This window comes from Pantherophis guttatus, chromosome 2, assembly GCF_059756535.1.
Source record: "Pantherophis guttatus breed Tessera chromosome 2, ASM5975653v1, whole genome shotgun sequence".
NCBI classification, from domain to species: Eukaryota; Metazoa; Chordata; class Lepidosauria; order Squamata; family Colubridae; genus Pantherophis; species Pantherophis guttatus.
The window spans coordinates 127,168,701-127,186,231 of record NC_142064.1 but is presented as its reverse complement, the minus strand read 5'-3'; the positions used below and the strand labels follow the sequence as shown (position 1 = coordinate 127,186,231).

Below are 17,531 nucleotides of genomic sequence, written 5' to 3'. Positions count from 1 at the left end.
CACACTTTCTTTGTGACAGCCCCTCAAATAGTGGAATACTGCTATCATGCCCCCCCCCCCCCTCTTTCTCTTCTCTCGACTAGCCATTCTTCAACCATTCTTCATATGTTTTAGTCTCCAGGCCTTTTAATCATCTTAGTTGCTCTTCTGAACTTTTTCCAAAGTCTCAGCATCTTTTTTGTAATGTGGTGACCAAAACTGGATGCAGTATTCCAGATGTGGCCTTACTAAGGGCTTTATAAAGCCGTGCTAATACTTCACATGATTTTGATTCTATATCTAACCAAGGATTGTGTTAGCTTTTTTGGCTGCTGCCGCCGCACACCTCGCTGGCTCATGTTTAAGTGATCGTCCACTAGGACTCCAAGGTCCCTGTCACAGTTGCCTCTGCACTCTACTGTACAAAAACAGCAGCACTTCTTCGTTCTGGTTTCCCGCCCTCCATCACTGCCACACCCAAGGAGTCCCAGTTGCGGCCTGTCGTGCGGGAGGCTGTTGCTAGTGCACTGCAGACCCTCGATGGTTGTTAAGGGAAACCACTCTGCACTCTTGCGGACGAAAACACCACCTCTCCCTCCCTCCCTCCCGCTTCGCCGCTAAAAAAAATACAGCCGTTTCAGTCCGAAGGAAAAAAAAGGGGGGGGCGGGTGTTTGTCATGCTTCTCAATTCTGTCACTTCGATTGGTTGAAAGTTGTCAGCTTCCAGCCAATTGGGGCTGGAGAATGGGGTTGGGTTGATGACGAGATACTCGATCCCCTCGATGAGTGGGCAAGACCGTCTGTCAATTTCGCCGTACGTTCGTGCGGAGAGGCGTTACCTCACAAGAGCCTCGACTCTGATCGTTGATTGGTTCCTGTCACTTCGGTGAAGGCGACCGTTGGCAAGGCGGATTCTAAGGCCGGCCTTCCCCCCACCCCCCACCCCCCACCGGCTTGCAATTGGGTGATGCGGCTGACTCTCGCGCTGGCGGGAGGGCGTGCCGCCGTGACTCTCGCTCTCCGATAGGCTGCGGTCGCCACCGCGGAGGGAAGGGTTATTTTACGATGGGGGGCGGGTGAGAGACCATCGAGGGTGGTTATGGCGGGAGAGACGAAAACAACCTCAGAGTGGCCTCATGGCTGTCGCCTCCTCTTGCGGGTTGTGGTCCTTTCGATCCTGGCGCGGAGCTCCGGTAAGCAAACAGCAGTGCGAGATAGTTCAGGGCATCCCTTCCCCAGCCTTTTTGACCCTTTTCCTCTTCAGCCTCTTACGGTAACGGAGGCTCCGGGTACCTCAGTGCCGTTATTGTTGTTAGTAAGCGACGATGGGCTTGGGTTGATTTCTCAACCGGAAATCTCCGTCCCAAAATATGTCCTTATCATTTTGGGATGTCTGGATGCATCCTCCACGTCAGGCTTTCCCATCCTGTTCCTCTCCAAACGGGACTTCGCTTCCCATCATTCCCAGCCAGGCTTTGGGGACTGGAATCCCAGCACGTCTTGAGAGTAACATGTGGTGATGGCTTGGATGACTAATTAATTGATTAATTAGTCAAGGGAGTATTAATTTCCCTCAACTTAAGTCTGTAAAGTGATGTGAGGGGTGGGGTTGCTTGGACTGTGATAGAGGTGGACATCGGTGGGCATCAGGCTCCTTGGTGAAGGTAGATTTTCACGAAATAAGGTAAACTTCATTGTCATTTTTTTTTTACTGTGAGCACACTGGCCCACCTTAAAAATGAAATTCTGTCCTCTCAAAAGTATATATCTACCTATACACAACACACATATACATATGATATATACATATGATAGATAGAGATAGGTAGGTAGATAGATAGGTAGGTAGATATATACTGTAGTGTAGTGGCCAAAATTGTGGAAACCTTTTGGGAAATGTGTATTTTTGAGGTTTGATGGCTAATAACACCACTTTATGGGGGGAGTTTCAAGATAATCATATTCCACTGCTGGAATGGCCTGGGAATAGCCCAGACCTTAACCCAGGGGTGAAATGCTGCCAGCTTTATCTGGTATATGGGAGCAGGTAGTGCCGGCGGCAGGAGACTCCCCCCCACTCCCCCCAAAACCGGGACGTCCTCACGTCCTGGTTTGACCATCTGTGCATGCGCAGAAAGCTTTGCGCAGCACATGCACATCAGCAAGCCAATAGGAAAGGTAAGTACATTTCACCCCTGCCTTAACCCAATTGAAAATCTATGGAGCCAACTAAAGAAACTTATTAGTCAGAAGCGACCCAGCAATAAAACCCAGTTAATAGAAGCAATCATTCAATCGTGGTTTCACATTATAACAGCTGCAGAACTAAAAGACTTGGTTCACTCCATGGGAAGACGTTATAAGGCCGTAATTCATGCTAAAGGTTACCCAACTAAGTATTAACTGACATGGTGATAGTTTTTGTATATCTCGTAGAAATACACGTATTTCTACATGTTTCACTTTTCTTCTTTATACCGTAGCTGCTATTCTAATAGCAAATCCTTCATAAAAGTTATTGCATTACATTCTTGATTAAATTATCTTTCCATTGATATATAATTTTATGGTATTACTCCCAAAAAAGTGGTGTTATTAGCTAGTTTTAGAAAATACACTTTTCCCAAAAGGTTTCCGCAATTTTGGCCAGTACTGTATATATATCTACAGTATATATCTACCTACCTATCTATCTACCTACCTATCTCCATCTATCTATTTATGTACATACACCCACCCACCCACAGATACATACATACACATATAAATATTAATCACTGTCCAAATAAAGATGAATTAATCAGGTGGTGAAATATCACTTGGATGACCACAGTAATGTGACAAGAAATTAGGTGCTGTTGTTTAGAGTACTGTACGCACAGAAATAACATCAAGTGGATTATTAGGCAGAACTGATACTCTGTAGCATATTGTTTTCCAATGAGTTATGGCATTTTTTAAAAAAAATTGATTTATATGCCGCCCTTCTCTGGAGACTCAGGGCGGCTTACAATTTGTTGTTACTGTTATTATCCAAAATTCTGTTTTAGTATATATGCTGTGGGGGGAGGGGGGGCGGGAATCAAAGGAGTGTTATGTACAGTACGCTACCTGAAATTCGTGAAATAAATCTCAGCAGGTTATAAATATAACAAATAGATTGGCATATTGGAATTTTACTAGGTATAATTATTCTGTTCCTCATTTGTATAAATCAGTCTCATTGTCTTAATTCCAAAGGTATTTCTTCATTTTGCCAATGTATCTAATGTTTTTTTCTTTATGTGGATTCCTGTAGATGGACATGTAGTGTTACTTAGAGAACATCAAACATATGTACATGAATCCTCTGAACAGTTTTGCTATTCAAATAAAGTGATTCCCAAATGGCATGATATATGGACCAAAATTCAGGTAAGAATTAGATTACTTCTTTTTTTTTTTTTTTTTTTTTTTTTTTTGGGCACCTGAGGTGAATCTCACAAAATTAAAGTGAATAACCATAGATCTGTAAATATATCCTAGGTAACTCTAATAGAAATTTCATTAAAACCCTAATTATCTTTAGTTTGGAGTATGTGGAAGATAAAAGCAAATTATAAATTCGGGGGATATATAGTAAATTGTTAAAGATCCAGGTTGCTGCATTATAATAATTGTGTAACAAGAATAATCCTGCTGTTCTTTCTCCTTGTCTTCTCAAGCTATTCCATTAGATGCAGTTAGTTTATCAGTGGTGAAATCCAAATATTTTTACTACCGGTTCTTGGGTATGGCTTGGTGGGCATGGTGTGGCTTGGTAGGCGTGGCAGGGGAAGGATACTGCAAAATCCCCATTCCCACTCCACTCCAGGGGAAGGATATTGCAAAATCTCCATTCCCACCCCACTCTGGGGCCAGCCAGAAGTGGCATTTGCAGGTTCTCTGAACTACTCAAAATTTCAGCTACCGGTTCGCCGAACTACTCAAAATTTCCACTACTGGTTCTCTAGAACCTGTCATAATCTGCTGGATTTCACCCCTGTAGTTTATATATATCTAGGAAAAACTTTGGTCCAAAAATATCTCACAGTTATATAATTATATTTCATCCAAGTAAGATTTGAAGAAAAAGATCATGGACAGTCCAGAACAAGATTATATTCTGTATCTTAGTAATGTTGCAGTACCATATTGTAGTTGCTGATTCATATGGGCTATATTTTAACCTATCTCTGTGCTAGAGGTTGGGAATAAAATTAGGTCAGATGATTCTAGTAGACAAAGGGTCAGAGTTCCTCTCCCACTATACCTTTTTTGGATGTTTGTCATATTTCTCAGTTGGTTTCACAATGAGATTTAATATTAGTCTCCTTTCTCATCACTGGATTAAATAGCTTTTTCTCCATAAATAAGTTGCCTGTTCAAGATGCTAAGCTTTTTCAGATTTCATTTGGCAGTTTTTCAAAACCCTATTAAGTTCTTTGGTATTTCCCCCTGAAACTAGTTGTTATGTATTTTGTATTGGCATTACAACATAACTTGTTAAATATTATGCTTGCTAATTTAACAAACTGTTAAATAATAACATTAAGAAATCTCTTAATTAATTATGGAACTGTCCTTGTTTTTGCCATGTCCTTTTGTTCCATCCAGATCCGAGTAAACAGCACCAAGGTGATCCGCGTCATCCAAGTTGAAAGTGAGGAGAAGCTGAAAGAACTGGATGGATTTAGTTTATGGATGTATGTTGGCTTGCTCTTCAAAGAGAAGCTTAATGATACTTACATTAATGTTGACATTTTCAGTAAAGAAACCTGCTTGAAAATCGAGACCTTAGACACAGACTCCAAATACAACATCAGTGTTATTCGAAGTAAGTTTTCTTTTATCTTAGTTGCTCTACTACAGGTAGCCCACCACTTACGACTACAATTGGGGCCATAATCTCAGTTGTTGAGTGAAGCCAAGTAAATTGCCATATCACCACCTTGCTCAACAATCACAATCTCGTCTCTCCCAGTTGCGGATATTAAGTGACCGTGCAGATCATTACCCTCGGGAATCCTTTCCCTGCTCCACTTAGGTAAACTATTGCAGGCTCTATGAATGTAGAAGGAGCAAAACACTGGAATCTATTAGTGTTTTCATCACATTTGAGTTCCATCCCCTCAGTGCACAGGAGGATTTCCTTCTCCTGCATGGAGGGGAGGGGAAGTCTTTCAGCACACTGGGAGAACAGACCTCAAGTCCATTGTCCCCTCTGCTTGCAACTTTTCCTGTTGGCTTCCCTGTTGACTTTTTGAGGAAATAGCAGAAAAGATTGCAAATGACAATCATGTTATCACAGGGCAGTTGGTAATCAGTTATAAATACGAACAGGTTGCCAAGCAACCCAAATGCGGTCATGTGACCAATGGCCATGCAGTATGGTATGGATGATGCATCACCTGGCATCCTCACACAACTACCTAAATGAAATATGAGGAAAAATGTTCTAATGCCAAATCCTATACAAGAGCCATTTGCATGTAATGATTAAGCCACGAGGGTAGAAACCAGGAGATCATGATTTCTAGTCCTGTCTTAGACACAAGAGCCTGTAGTACAGTGGACTAAAGCACTGTTATTAACTGCTGCTTGTAATTACTGCAATTTCAAATCTCACCAGGCTCAAGGTTGACTCAGCCTTCCATCCTTTCAAAGGTAGGTGAAATGAGGACCCAGATTATGGAGGCAATAAACTGACTTTGTATAAATATACAAAAGTATGAAGGCTATTGCTTAACGCATTGCAAGCCGCCCTGAGTCTCCGGAGAAGGGCAGCATATAAATTAAAGCAAAAAACAAAAAAAACCACAAAACCAGCTGAGTGACATTGAGTCAGTCATACTGTCTCAGCCCTAGGAAGCAGACAATGGTAAGCCATTTCTGAAAATCTTGCCAAGGAAACTACAAAGACTATTAAACACAGTTGCCAGAATCAGTGTTAACTCAGCCCCCCCCCCCCTTTCCAAAATGGAATAGTCTATCTGTGGTAATTCTCCATCTTTGGAGGTTTGGAAGAGGCTGGGCAGCCATTTCTTAAGGATGGTCTCTGGTTTTCCTTCACAGAGGAATGGACTAGATTATCCTTTTGGTCTCTTCCAATTCCACAATTCTGTGATCCTGTGAAATTAGACTTGATGTGTTTCCTGAATGTGCTGCTTGGGTTCTTGGAATACCTTTACTTTTTTCATACATACTTTATTCATGTTTTTTGTCTGAAAGATGTAATTATCCTGGATAGGCAAGGAGAGTTGAATACAATGGTGAAATGTAAAATTTGTTACTACCAGTTCTTGGGCGTGGCTTGGTGGAAGGGTAATGTGACTGGGTGGGCCGAAGAGGTTGTAAAACAAAATACTTTTAAAAGGCTATGACAATCCCAGCTGAGTTGCCTGATCATCAAGAAGCTTTTGTTTTCTTTTAAAAGCATTTTTTTTTTTTTTTGCTTTTAAAAGAAAAAAATAGTCTCTGACGATCAGACAACTCAGCTGGGATCGTCAGAGCCTTTTAAAAGCATTTTTTCTACAACCTCTTCAGCCGAAGAAGTTGTAGAAAAAATGATTTTAAAAGGCTCTGACGATCCCAGCTGAGCCGTGCGATCATCAGAAGCTTTTTTTTTTACTTTTAAAAGCATTTGTAGAAAAAATGCTTTTAAAAGTAAAATAAAAGCCTCTGATGATTGTGTGGCTCAGCTGGGCATGGGGGGGGGGGCAGGGATTTCTGCTACCAGTTCTCCGAACCACCCACCACCATCACTACTGGATCGGGCGATCCGGTCCAAACCAGGAGCTTTTCACCCCTGGTTCAATACATTTAGAATGATCACTGACTTCGTATGTATATTTGTTACATTCCAAAGCTTTAAGGCAGCATTTGCCACCATAAGGACAAGCCTAGTAGGTTTAAGCCTACAGGGGTAAAAGAGAGGAACATCTCATATAAGGACATGCTCATTTTGTATATATAAAATCTGTCCATTTTGAAACACAATTGTTCACAATTGCTGAACTATGTGTGAGTATGTATATGATGTTCTGTGGTACAAAAGGTAAAGTGTGTGAATTAGTTTTATTATGCAGTCTGCATTTTTCAAATCAGTTGGTTCTTAGAAAAAACATGAATGATGAATGATTTTAAGAGAAAATACTGTTTGCCTTTTTTAAAGATTTTACAGCAATGGTTCTTAATTGTTCTCTGTTTTTTCATTTTGACAATCACTTTATCAAAAATCTATGCAATAGAAACTTATTGATGGGAAGATATTTTTACCTTTTACATATATTTGCCATTATATTCTGAGTAGTTCAGCCAGCTGATTAATAAAATAATAATTTTATTTCTTGTAGCACTTGATCCCAAGCTCTTCGTTGTTACATTTCTGGGCCTGCTGCTGTTTTTCTGTGGTGATTTGATGAGTAGGTAAGTAAAAATCCAGTTCATAACATTTGCCAGCTCACAACCGATAACCATCTAATCTAGTAAATGCCTAGCTCTCCTTCAGCTTGTGATTGTGTTAATCTGTCCCTTTTCACTGGGGAGTACTTGGGAAATATCAAATCGTGTTGTTTCCATGGGCTTCTGTGTAACAGGATATTTTTGTCCTCTGTTCTTTTTCTGAGTAGTGAAGAGAGATATTTGTGAAGTCTCAATGCTTGTGCGTCATTATTTCCAACTCTTGCAAGACTTCCACATATTGTTTGCTCTTTTAAAGTACTACCATGTAATTTGGCAGCTAAGCTAATGTCTGTCCCTTTGGGGAAAGCGTAATGGCTCCTAGTCTTTGGAGTACTGTTCACTTTTCCTCCTGCTGCTATAATTCATTTTCTATTTGTCTTCCTCTTTACCCATCAGCCCTCGCTGTCATTTCTTTTCTTTTTTTTAATGGCTATCAGCCCAAAACCTAGAATTATTAGAGTTACTGTTGAACTTGAACCATGTATAGATTTTCATACACAGTGTTTGAAATATTATTTCTCTTTGCAGAAGTTCAATCTTCTTCTATTCAACTGGAATAAGCATTGGCATACTGAGTTCAATGCTCATTGTTGTCTATGTACTATCCAGATTTGTGCCCAAGGTGGGTTAAAAATATGACGACTTAACTCTGTTAGGGGTTTTGGCAACATTCTGAAAAGTAAATAGTCTGAACTGGCTAAAGGCCTTTCAAATACTTGGTAATTTTGGGTGTGGTAGTCCTTTAATAGATATGGAGGATAAGAGATTACCTGATTATATATTTTATAACTGTACTGAGGAAAATAAGAAGCCCCTCCCCCTTTCACTTCTTCCCTTTTTGAATCCCTTCCCCCCTTTTAATTGTTATCTTGTATTTTTTTTAAAAAAATATGGAGGGTAATGAATTAAGAAAACTGGTTCCAAGGTTCAAGCTGAACCTCTAAATGCCTGCCTTGTTTTTATTGTTTAAATAAGCTTGGAAACATGAATTTCCAATTCATGGGAATTGGAAAATTCCAATTGGGAATTTTACCCACCTAACTAGGTATAGAAAATAATTTCTTCACAATTTTACTACACATACTGTGGTGCAAGGCCATCTAATCTGGCAGGCTGGATAATAGCAGTTTTGTTATATGCTGATAGTGCTACAATTTTCCTTAACATACATTGAGTTGAAGAAAGCATTGTGAGCTTTGGTTATTGTAAGGAACGACCTTATTGGAAAACTACTAAAAGTAAAAACTACTAAAAGTAAATACAGTGGGGTTCTGAAAAAAATTACAAATATACCATTATCCGCAACTAAATGGGCACCACATTGAACAAGTAAAGAACTCTAAATATCTAGACTCTTATTCAGTGTAGTGGGACCCTTGAACACAAGTTCAAAAGCCATGCTCAGATTTTTTTTAGAACTGGGTGGAGTGAGGAAGTTTTGATTTCAACTGTTATATGTTTTTGAGGTTTAGGTTATAGCTGAAATGCTTTATGGTGCTCCATTTTTTTCATATGCATCAATATTTTTCAACCTTGGGAACTTCAACTCCCAGAATTTCCCATGTTGGCTGGGGAATTCTGGAAGCTGAACTTCATATATCTTAATCTACTGGTTTTGGTCCATTGGAGATAACAAAGAATAAATTTTTAAATGTCTGATATATTTCTCAGGAATCTCTTAAGCTTTTAATTATGAAAAAAGATTTGGTTTTGCATCTTAAGTATTGGACAAATACGTGTAGACTTCTTAGCATCCCTAATCCTGAGTGATTCAGTGGATGAAAATGTTAAATCTTAATAATGGCAGTTTGTTGCCTTATTTTGTAATTTATCTAGAGACAATCAGAATTAAACATACAGAGATAAAGAATTCCCAAATTATTTTTGCCATTGTTTAACACAAAGGAAATTCATATTCCAGTTTAATATCTACACTCATACTGGCCTCAAGGGGACTGTATTGGAATAGAAGAGCATTCACTTTAGCCCATTGTAATGCTTTTTTGTCTACATTATTAGAGGGTAGATTTTTCAATTTTTACATAAAAGCTATCTATCCATTTGGCCCATACTCATATAATCAATCTGGCTTCCAGTCATGATCAAATCAGGTTGCGACCGAAGTTATGGAACGAATTATGGTTGTGACCAGAAGTTCTACTGTACTGCAGGTGAGAAAAACTGTTAAGAATGCTAAAGGAACTTTCTCTAATCTGTAACATTTTCTTATTCTGTTCTAGAAGAGCCCTATCTATCTCATGATTCTGGGAGGCTGGTCTTTTTCTATTTATCTTACCCAGTTGGCCTTCAGAAATCTTCAGGAAATATGTACATTATACTGGGAATATCTACTTGGTGAGTAGCTGGTTTTGATGCTGAGGTCATTTTACAAAGTTTCTGAGCTAATCTACATAGGGAAACAGCAGCAGTTGACTTTCTTAAGCAATGCTTAAATAACTTTTTTTAAATGGTCCAAATATTCTGATTAGTTTGCATAAATAGAATTTGCAGATTATTACATTTCTTAGTTATCTAGGAAATACAAAGAATTATTTCTGTGGCAGTATATTTGGAATTAAATAGAAGAAGAAAGCAAATCTTGCATAGGTTTGTGAATCCATGATAGTGTAAGACATCAAGGTTCGAAAGACATTATTTACACTTTCAGAACCATCTGTCAATTAATGCTGGTTATGCATTCCTCATTACTTGTCATACAAAACATAGGCTATATTTGGAATGTCAGTATTCTTATTCTCTATTGATAAGGATCTTAAAATTAATTTTTATTACTTATAATAAAAAATTTACAATGTAACCGTTACAAAAATAAATAGAAAAACAGAAAATAGAGCTTGCAAAATCAGTGATATCTTAACTAACTATTAACAGAATCATTCTAATTAAGAGAAAAATTCAGAAAGACATCTTAGTTTAGAAAAAAATACTCAAAAATGGATAACTATCCAACAGCATAGAAACAAAACCTCAGCATACCTTAACTTTTAATGGTTTTTTAACATTTGTATTATATGTATTTTATTTGGCTGTTCACCACCCTGAGTCCTTCGGGAGTAGGGCGGTATACAAATTCAATAAATAATAATAACAACAACAACAACAACAACAACAACCTACTGTTGGAAAGTAATCTGGACCAACACAACAACAACAGCCTACTGTTGGAAAGCAATCTGGACCAACAGCCTGGCCACTTTAAATTGGTGTAATAGTATCACTTAATTTCTGAAGAAATCATGTCGCAGATAAATAAATAGTTTGGTCATGGGTAATCTTTGAAAGGCATATTTAGGCTACACACACTCTAATTTAACCATCTGAAACATTTGAATTTAGGTTTAAAATATTCTAAAAGGCTGGTTTATCAAATTTAAGTCAATATATGCTTTATCCAGAGAATCATCTATAATAAAAATGATACTACAATATAGATACAGATTAATCCAGAAGCTAGACAGATTTTTCTTCTCATTCCCAGTCACCTTGCTTGATTTTATTCAATAAATATTGGTTTCTAGAGCATGAAGTTCCATTTTATCAGGCATAAAAACATTATATAATTCTGTCTTCCAATGTGTTGTATAATTTACTTCCTTAATGTGATTTTCCAAATTATGATCTATTAAGTTTTCTTTTTCCAACCTCAAGTAGATGCCTTGAAAGCTCCCACGAAAGTCACAGAATGAAAAAAAGTTATAATCTTGTCCCATCCGGTATAATATATCACCAGCAATAAGATTTATATTAGTTATCAGATCAGTCTGCTAAAATTCAAGAGACTGAAAAACAAACCTGTCAGGAATGAGTTTTATGAAGGGGAGTTGTTTCTCTGATGAATTCAGAAGTTGCCATATGTGTGCCAATAAATAGGCTGGTGATTAACACTTTCCATAAATGAGAGCTCAGCTTACATGAAACAATACTGCAATCAAGCAGAGGATTTAAAACTTAATTAAACTCAGCACTAAAAGATGAACAGAACATCTGTATAAAACATCTGGATGGTCTTTAGTGGGACTGTTTGATGAATTATTAAAATTTCTAGATCCCCACCCCCATCCCATTCTAATACCACATATTGGAAGAAGATATTTTCTGTGGGCATAATATTTTATAACACTTGTTTTCTTCTATCCATTGATAAAAAAGTGTGATGCATTTCTTCTGGATCAGCATGTTGCAGATTGTCCTTGTTTGATATTTTGTTGAGTCAGAAGCATGAATTCTTGCATTTTATTTCCTTCTGGCTTCAATGTTTTGGCTGTATGCTAATGTTCAAGTTATTTAGAAGAGATGTGATACTTATAACCAGTGTCTTATTGGCTGACTTAGACAAGCTGAATTATACTGAAGGAGTAACTCATGGTGATAGTGAAAATCCAAATAAAAATAATTCTTTTTCTTTCTCCACAGGCTACCTGGTCATCGTAGGGTGTGTAAGCTTTGCCGTGTGCTACAAATATGGCCCTCTGGAGAATGAACGCAACATAAATCTCCTCACTTGGGGTCTGCAGATTTTCGGCTTGCTGCTCCTTTATATGAGCATTCAGATACGATATATTGCCATCATCTTGATTATAATTGCAATCTGCACTAAAAACCTGGAGTACCCGGTCATATGGGCCTATGCCATCTACAGGTGATGGATGGGAAACATTGGCTTGGCTCATCCTAGAAAACACAATGTAAATAATAGACCCATTAAGAAATTTGTAGGGTAGGGCTGGGTGAATATGTTTATATGTATAACGCTCTCCCAAAAATGAGTGACTTATATTTTCAGTTGTTGAAATTCTTAGCATGTTTTTTTCATTCCTGGCTAATTCTCTAGTCCCTATAGTTTATGGGTAAAGACTTTTCGGATGGCAGACATCACTATGATTCCCTGGAGGAGGCAAGTGCCAACCCCCCCACCCCGAAATTGTAAAATCTCAGGAAAGAACACTGAAGTGCCAGAGTTAGTCTATTATTTTAATTTTGTAAATAATCAGCCCATTATTATGATGCACTGTTTAAGATGGTTATGTGATATTGAAGCACTGAGAGGCCAAATCCTCTAAAGCTGAAATTACTTTTTTTTTTTTTTTTTTTTGCTTAGACAAATAAAGACGTGATGTCACACCAGTTTAGAAGAGGAAAATGAGACTGAAATTTGGTTCACATAATACACTAATCTGGAATGTTTGTTTAGTTTGGGCTTCACGTGTCATGTGAACTCAGGCACTGTGATAAATGGTTTAGGGCAGGCCCACCCCTGGTTTAGGGTGTTGGAACATACTTCATAATCTATCTGTTGAGATTTTGGGTGGCTATAAAGCTTTCCTTTTTGTGTCTGCCACAACCTGGACATACTTGTAGAAAGCACTTGCTCAGAACTGAAGTGCATTAATGAATAAAGATAAGTACCTTTTGCTGAGCATTTTTTTAAAAACAAAGTAATCCCTACTGTATTATTTTTTTAATCTAAGAGACAAAACAAGAGAGATGCAGATGACAAGCAATTTTAGAAGCTGTAGAAAATGATATAAATTTCTTCTGGTAAGAGGCAGAATTATTGATGAGGAGACCACTCTCAAAAGAAAAGTGACAAAAGTCTTGGTCAGCCCAGCAGAGGAATCCCCGAGGCTCCTTCTCTCTTTTTATACAGCCTTGTGGAGGAGCTGGTGAGGAAAACATAATTTGGAGTAGGAATAAGTCATTACTTCACTTTAGACCAGTGTTTCTAAACCTTGGCAAGTTTGAGGTGTAGACTTCAACTCCCAGTATTCCTCAGCCAACAGAGCTGGCAGGAATTCTGGGAGTTCATACCTCTTAAACTTGCCAAAGCTGAGAAACACTGCTTTAGACTGAATCACTGGCTTTATATGACTATGTGGCTTTTGCAAGCATTTGGCAAAAGAATTTGCGTCTAAAGGTTCATTCTTATGTGATTCTATGTCTCCTGATCTATGTCTTCTATTTTGTAAAATAATTATGTGGCTAAGATATCTGGATGTTGCACCTGAATGCTAAATACATCTCTAAAATATTTTGGAAAAATTTGAGGTATTTTTTAAGAGGAGTGAAACACAACTGATTTAAGATTCCTCAAACTATAAAGTTTTTGTTAAACATTGGGAAAAATGAGGGCTGACTAGCTAAGTATACTACTAAATCATGGAAGACGCTACTCTCTTAAGTGATACTGAGCAAAAATGAGTCCAGATTCTCAAGAAGAGGCCAGATTTCAAAGCATCATTCTGATAATCTTTATCAGAGTCCTTTGGCATGTTGAAGATGAAAAATAGTACAGTATTATCACAAACATATATAACAATGTTTTAGCATTTCTTAGATATCTTTGCAAAAGACGTAATATGACTGCAAACTGTTACAGTAAAACTGGGGGGGGGGGGGGACGACAAAATGCCTGTCAAGAAGGCCTAGGTCTAGAACGTTCAACTTTGAGAGTCCAGCTTAACATAGGGTAGAGTTTTGAGAGAATGTATATCAGGTGCCCCTCTCCTAAGTGGTTTGAAGAGGATTGCAGAGGGCCAGATTTCAATGTTTGACTTACAGGTGCTACTAACGCCATTGCTGTCCTAGCAGGAAGCTGTTCACAGCTCCAGAAAAACCCAGTCCACCACGCCTGTTGACCGAGGAAGAATATCGGATTCAGGGGGAGATAGAGACACGCAAACAATTGGAACAATTGCGGGAGTACTGCAGAAGTCCGGAGTTCTCTGCGTGGAAAGCAGTCTCCCGCATCCAGTCTCCCAAAAGGTAGTCCATGAAGATCATCAGAAGGGAGGGGTGAGCTATAATGTGCTGAGGGTTTTTTTTTGTAATCTTAATTTTTTTTTTTTAAATCAATTTAAAGCCATATTTGTGGGAGAACCACAAAAATGGATGTGTAGGGAATCAAGTTCAAAACAATCTAGATTTCTTTCATGGGAAGAAAACCCATTTTTTGTAAGTACATGCTATACCCAAGCAGGTTTCCCCCCCTCAATTTAGACTTTGTCTTGCAAATACTTGGTAAAAACTGTAAAGTTAATTGTAGAGGGAAGTAGTTGTAGGTTGCATTAGTTATAGCATTGCTTACATTGTTCTTTCTTTCCTCCAGATTTGCTGATTTCGTAGAAGGTGCCTCACATGTCATCCCCAATGAGACTTCTGTCCATGAGCAGGAGTATGGGTTAGGGGGTTCCTTTCTAGAGAATCAGCTCTTTGAAGAGGAAGATGAGGAAGACGACAACAGTTTGGATGATGAGGATTACCCAGAGACACCGTGGCCCCAGAATCACTTAAATTTTCAAGATAAAACTGGCCACCATTGATGTAAATGGATTGACTGATGCCCCTTATTGATCCCGTCTGCTGTTAAAATGGAGGAGTGCTATAGAAAAGCCCTTTCTGTGTGGCATTGCTTAAGTAGCTGTATGACAGGCCTCTAAAGCCCTGCCATCTATTCCAGATCATGACATGATCATGAACTGCAACATACTTGGGATATGTTTCAATATTCTGGATTAAATATTTTATGAAGTACAAGATGGTCAGAACCTACAGCTGTTAGCAGTGAATAGCCTAAAGAGGAGGAATATGGAAAGCTTGCAAATCGTTACTGAAAGCCAGTGGGAAAATGACAAATTATTTTGCCATGAGAAAAACAGGCTACTTGAAGAAAGGTTTGAAAGTCTAGGTGAATTTGATAAGATATATCCTAATTTTGTACTGTCTTCCCCCTGGGAAGCAATAGCTGCTGTCCTTTGATTTTCCAGGGTGCCGACAAAGATTTGAGAGCATGCTGCTCTTCCTCCAGTGGCTATGCTTTTTACTTGTTGGCTTAAATTTTGCCTCCTGGGTTTAGTACACTGAAGGTCTGAGGCTAGTGCTTGTTGCAGAATGTGTAATGCGTTTGCTGAGAGCCAAGAAGTCGCTAGGTCTCCCAAGGAGGTTCTGTCCTCCTATACATGATAATTGCACAAATAGAAATATTTTTAATTGTATATCTTGAGAAGGGGGTTACTTCCACTAAAATACTTCTTGTAGACATCATTCATGATACCTGTTAACATCTAACTTATTTGTGGCCTTTTTGGTGGGGTTGACATGCAAAGGAAAGCCACTTTCAGTTTGAAGAATTAATTTCTGTATGGCTAGAATGGAGGTTTGAGAGTGGTCTGAAGGAGAGAAAGCAGTCTGAAATGCTGGATTTTGTACAAAACTGCTTTTTGGAAGCCAAAACCTTGTGATCTTCACCAAACCCACCATGGTTCAGATTTAAATCGCCTTGTTTTTATCTGATAGTCCTCAATGGTATTGCAATCCTCTGAGAAGGATTCAATTGCATCTAGATGAGGACATGGCAATAAATTCATAGTAGGTGCTTATATGTATACCCACCCAAAATGTTTGTATTTATAGCCATCCAAAATTTATTAACTGATAAATTAACTGTGCTTTTAAAGTTTCTATTGCCACCCCCCAACTTTCTTAACAGGATTGAAAGTGCTCTAATAATAGTCTATTTTCAAACCCTGTCAGCTTCCTAGTCACTAAAATGATCGCTCAGTTTAGTTACATAAGGATGTTATTTTGACTGGGATCAGAGCTGGTTCCAAAAAGCAAAGACAGAGAAAACCAATCAAACAATGAAATTGACATACATACTATATTTTTCCTGTCCATTTGAAGTGTTAAGGAAAACCAAGGTATCTTGCTATATGCCCGCCAAATGTGTAAAATGCTGAAACCAATATGAAATAACTAGGGCAAAAGTTTTAATTTATTCATCTTTGCTTAATTTTGGATATAAGCCATGAAGGTGTTTTGAACGGAATAATATCTCCCTCCCAAATGGTCAAAGCTAGGACAGACAGTTAATTTTTTAGATAATGAATAAATGGAGAGTACTTTAGTATTTTCTAACTTGACTTATGAACTTTTTTTAATAAAGAGTTTTGTTTGTTTAGTATGAAATGAAGTTTCTTTGTATTGTGTCAAGATTGTGTATTGTGTCACGAGGCAATACTACTGTTTACAGACAGTAGTACTACAACTTGCAATTAATCTGCAAACAATCTGATATCCCCTTGACTGTGAAAAGTTTCTACCACAAATTATTTCCTGATTGTTGTGTTGTCCTGGTGAGTGAGTATACAATGAATGAAGTTGGCAATGAGTTTCCAAAAGTGAAAAAGAAATGTGCTTTTTGAGCTATTGGCTGATGAAGCTTGGTCAGAGTGCAGAAGAGATATTTCCTAACAAACACACTCAATTTTACAGCTCATTTCATTGAGAGGTGCTGTGGTTGAGATAAGTGGAGTGAGTGATGAACAGCATTTACGGTAGCTATGCTTGAATTTGGCAAATCGATAATGGAGAAACCTGATTATTTTCCAGTTCACATGTTTTGTTTTGTTTTAATTTGATTTATATGCCGCCCTTCTCTGGAGACTCAGGGCAGCTTACAATGTGCTCAGAAATAGCCTTCATCCTTTTGTATATTTATACAAAGTCAGCTTATTGCCCCCACAGCTGGGTCCTCAATTTACCTACCTTAGAAAGGATGGAAGGCTGAGTCAACCTTGAGCCTTGGCGAGATTCGAACCTGCAGTAATTGCAGGCAGCTGGTCTTAATAACCAGTTTAATAACAGGGTGCCTTAGTCCACTTTACTACCAATGTTCCAGATTTCAGCTGATTTATTCTACATGCATGAAAGTCTTGTCTTGAACTCTTTGTTAAATGAACCCTCTGCAATGCCAGAAACATCTCCCCAACTTCCTAAATTCAAAAAGCTTCTGTATGGCTCCCTGCCCCCCCTTTATGCCTCTGAAGCCAAAAGATTTGCAAATTTCAGTCCTTGTAGTCAAATTGCCTCCTCATTTCTCCCCCTCTCTTAATTCCAACATAAAAGGAAGTTATGGATGATAAAGATGAACGGTCTGGCTTTTTAGGATTAGTTGACTGAGATTACTGTTCATTTTAAAATGTTTAGCTTAGAACAGGCACTGTCAAATGATTTGGTTCAGGAATTGTGTCCACCTTTCATATTTGCTATTG

The 17,531-nt window shown here is 38.3% G+C and overlaps 1 protein-coding gene across 2 annotated transcripts; it reads left to right on the top strand.

Moving 5' to 3' along the window:
- The first annotated feature begins 842 nt into the window (after positions 1–842).
- On the top strand, positions 843–16,446 carry NEMP1 (nuclear envelope integral membrane protein 1). 2 transcript variants are annotated; one of them, XM_034419260.3, is made up of 9 exons: positions 843–1,172; positions 3,278–3,393; positions 4,615–4,834; positions 7,353–7,425; positions 7,990–8,083; positions 9,705–9,816; positions 11,896–12,121; positions 14,071–14,244; positions 14,588–16,446. In XM_034419260.3, the coding sequence occupies exons 1-9, from the start codon at positions 1,079–1,081 to the stop codon at positions 14,799–14,801; spliced, it is 1,323 nt and encodes a 440-aa protein (XP_034275151.2). In that variant the 5' UTR covers positions 843–1,078; the 3' UTR covers positions 14,802–16,446. The 2 variants fall into 2 exon arrangements, with proteins under 2 accessions (XP_034275151.2, XP_034275150.2); XM_034419259.3 differs by having other exon boundaries at positions 9,702–9,816.
- Positions 16,447–17,531: the final 1,085 nt, after the last annotated feature.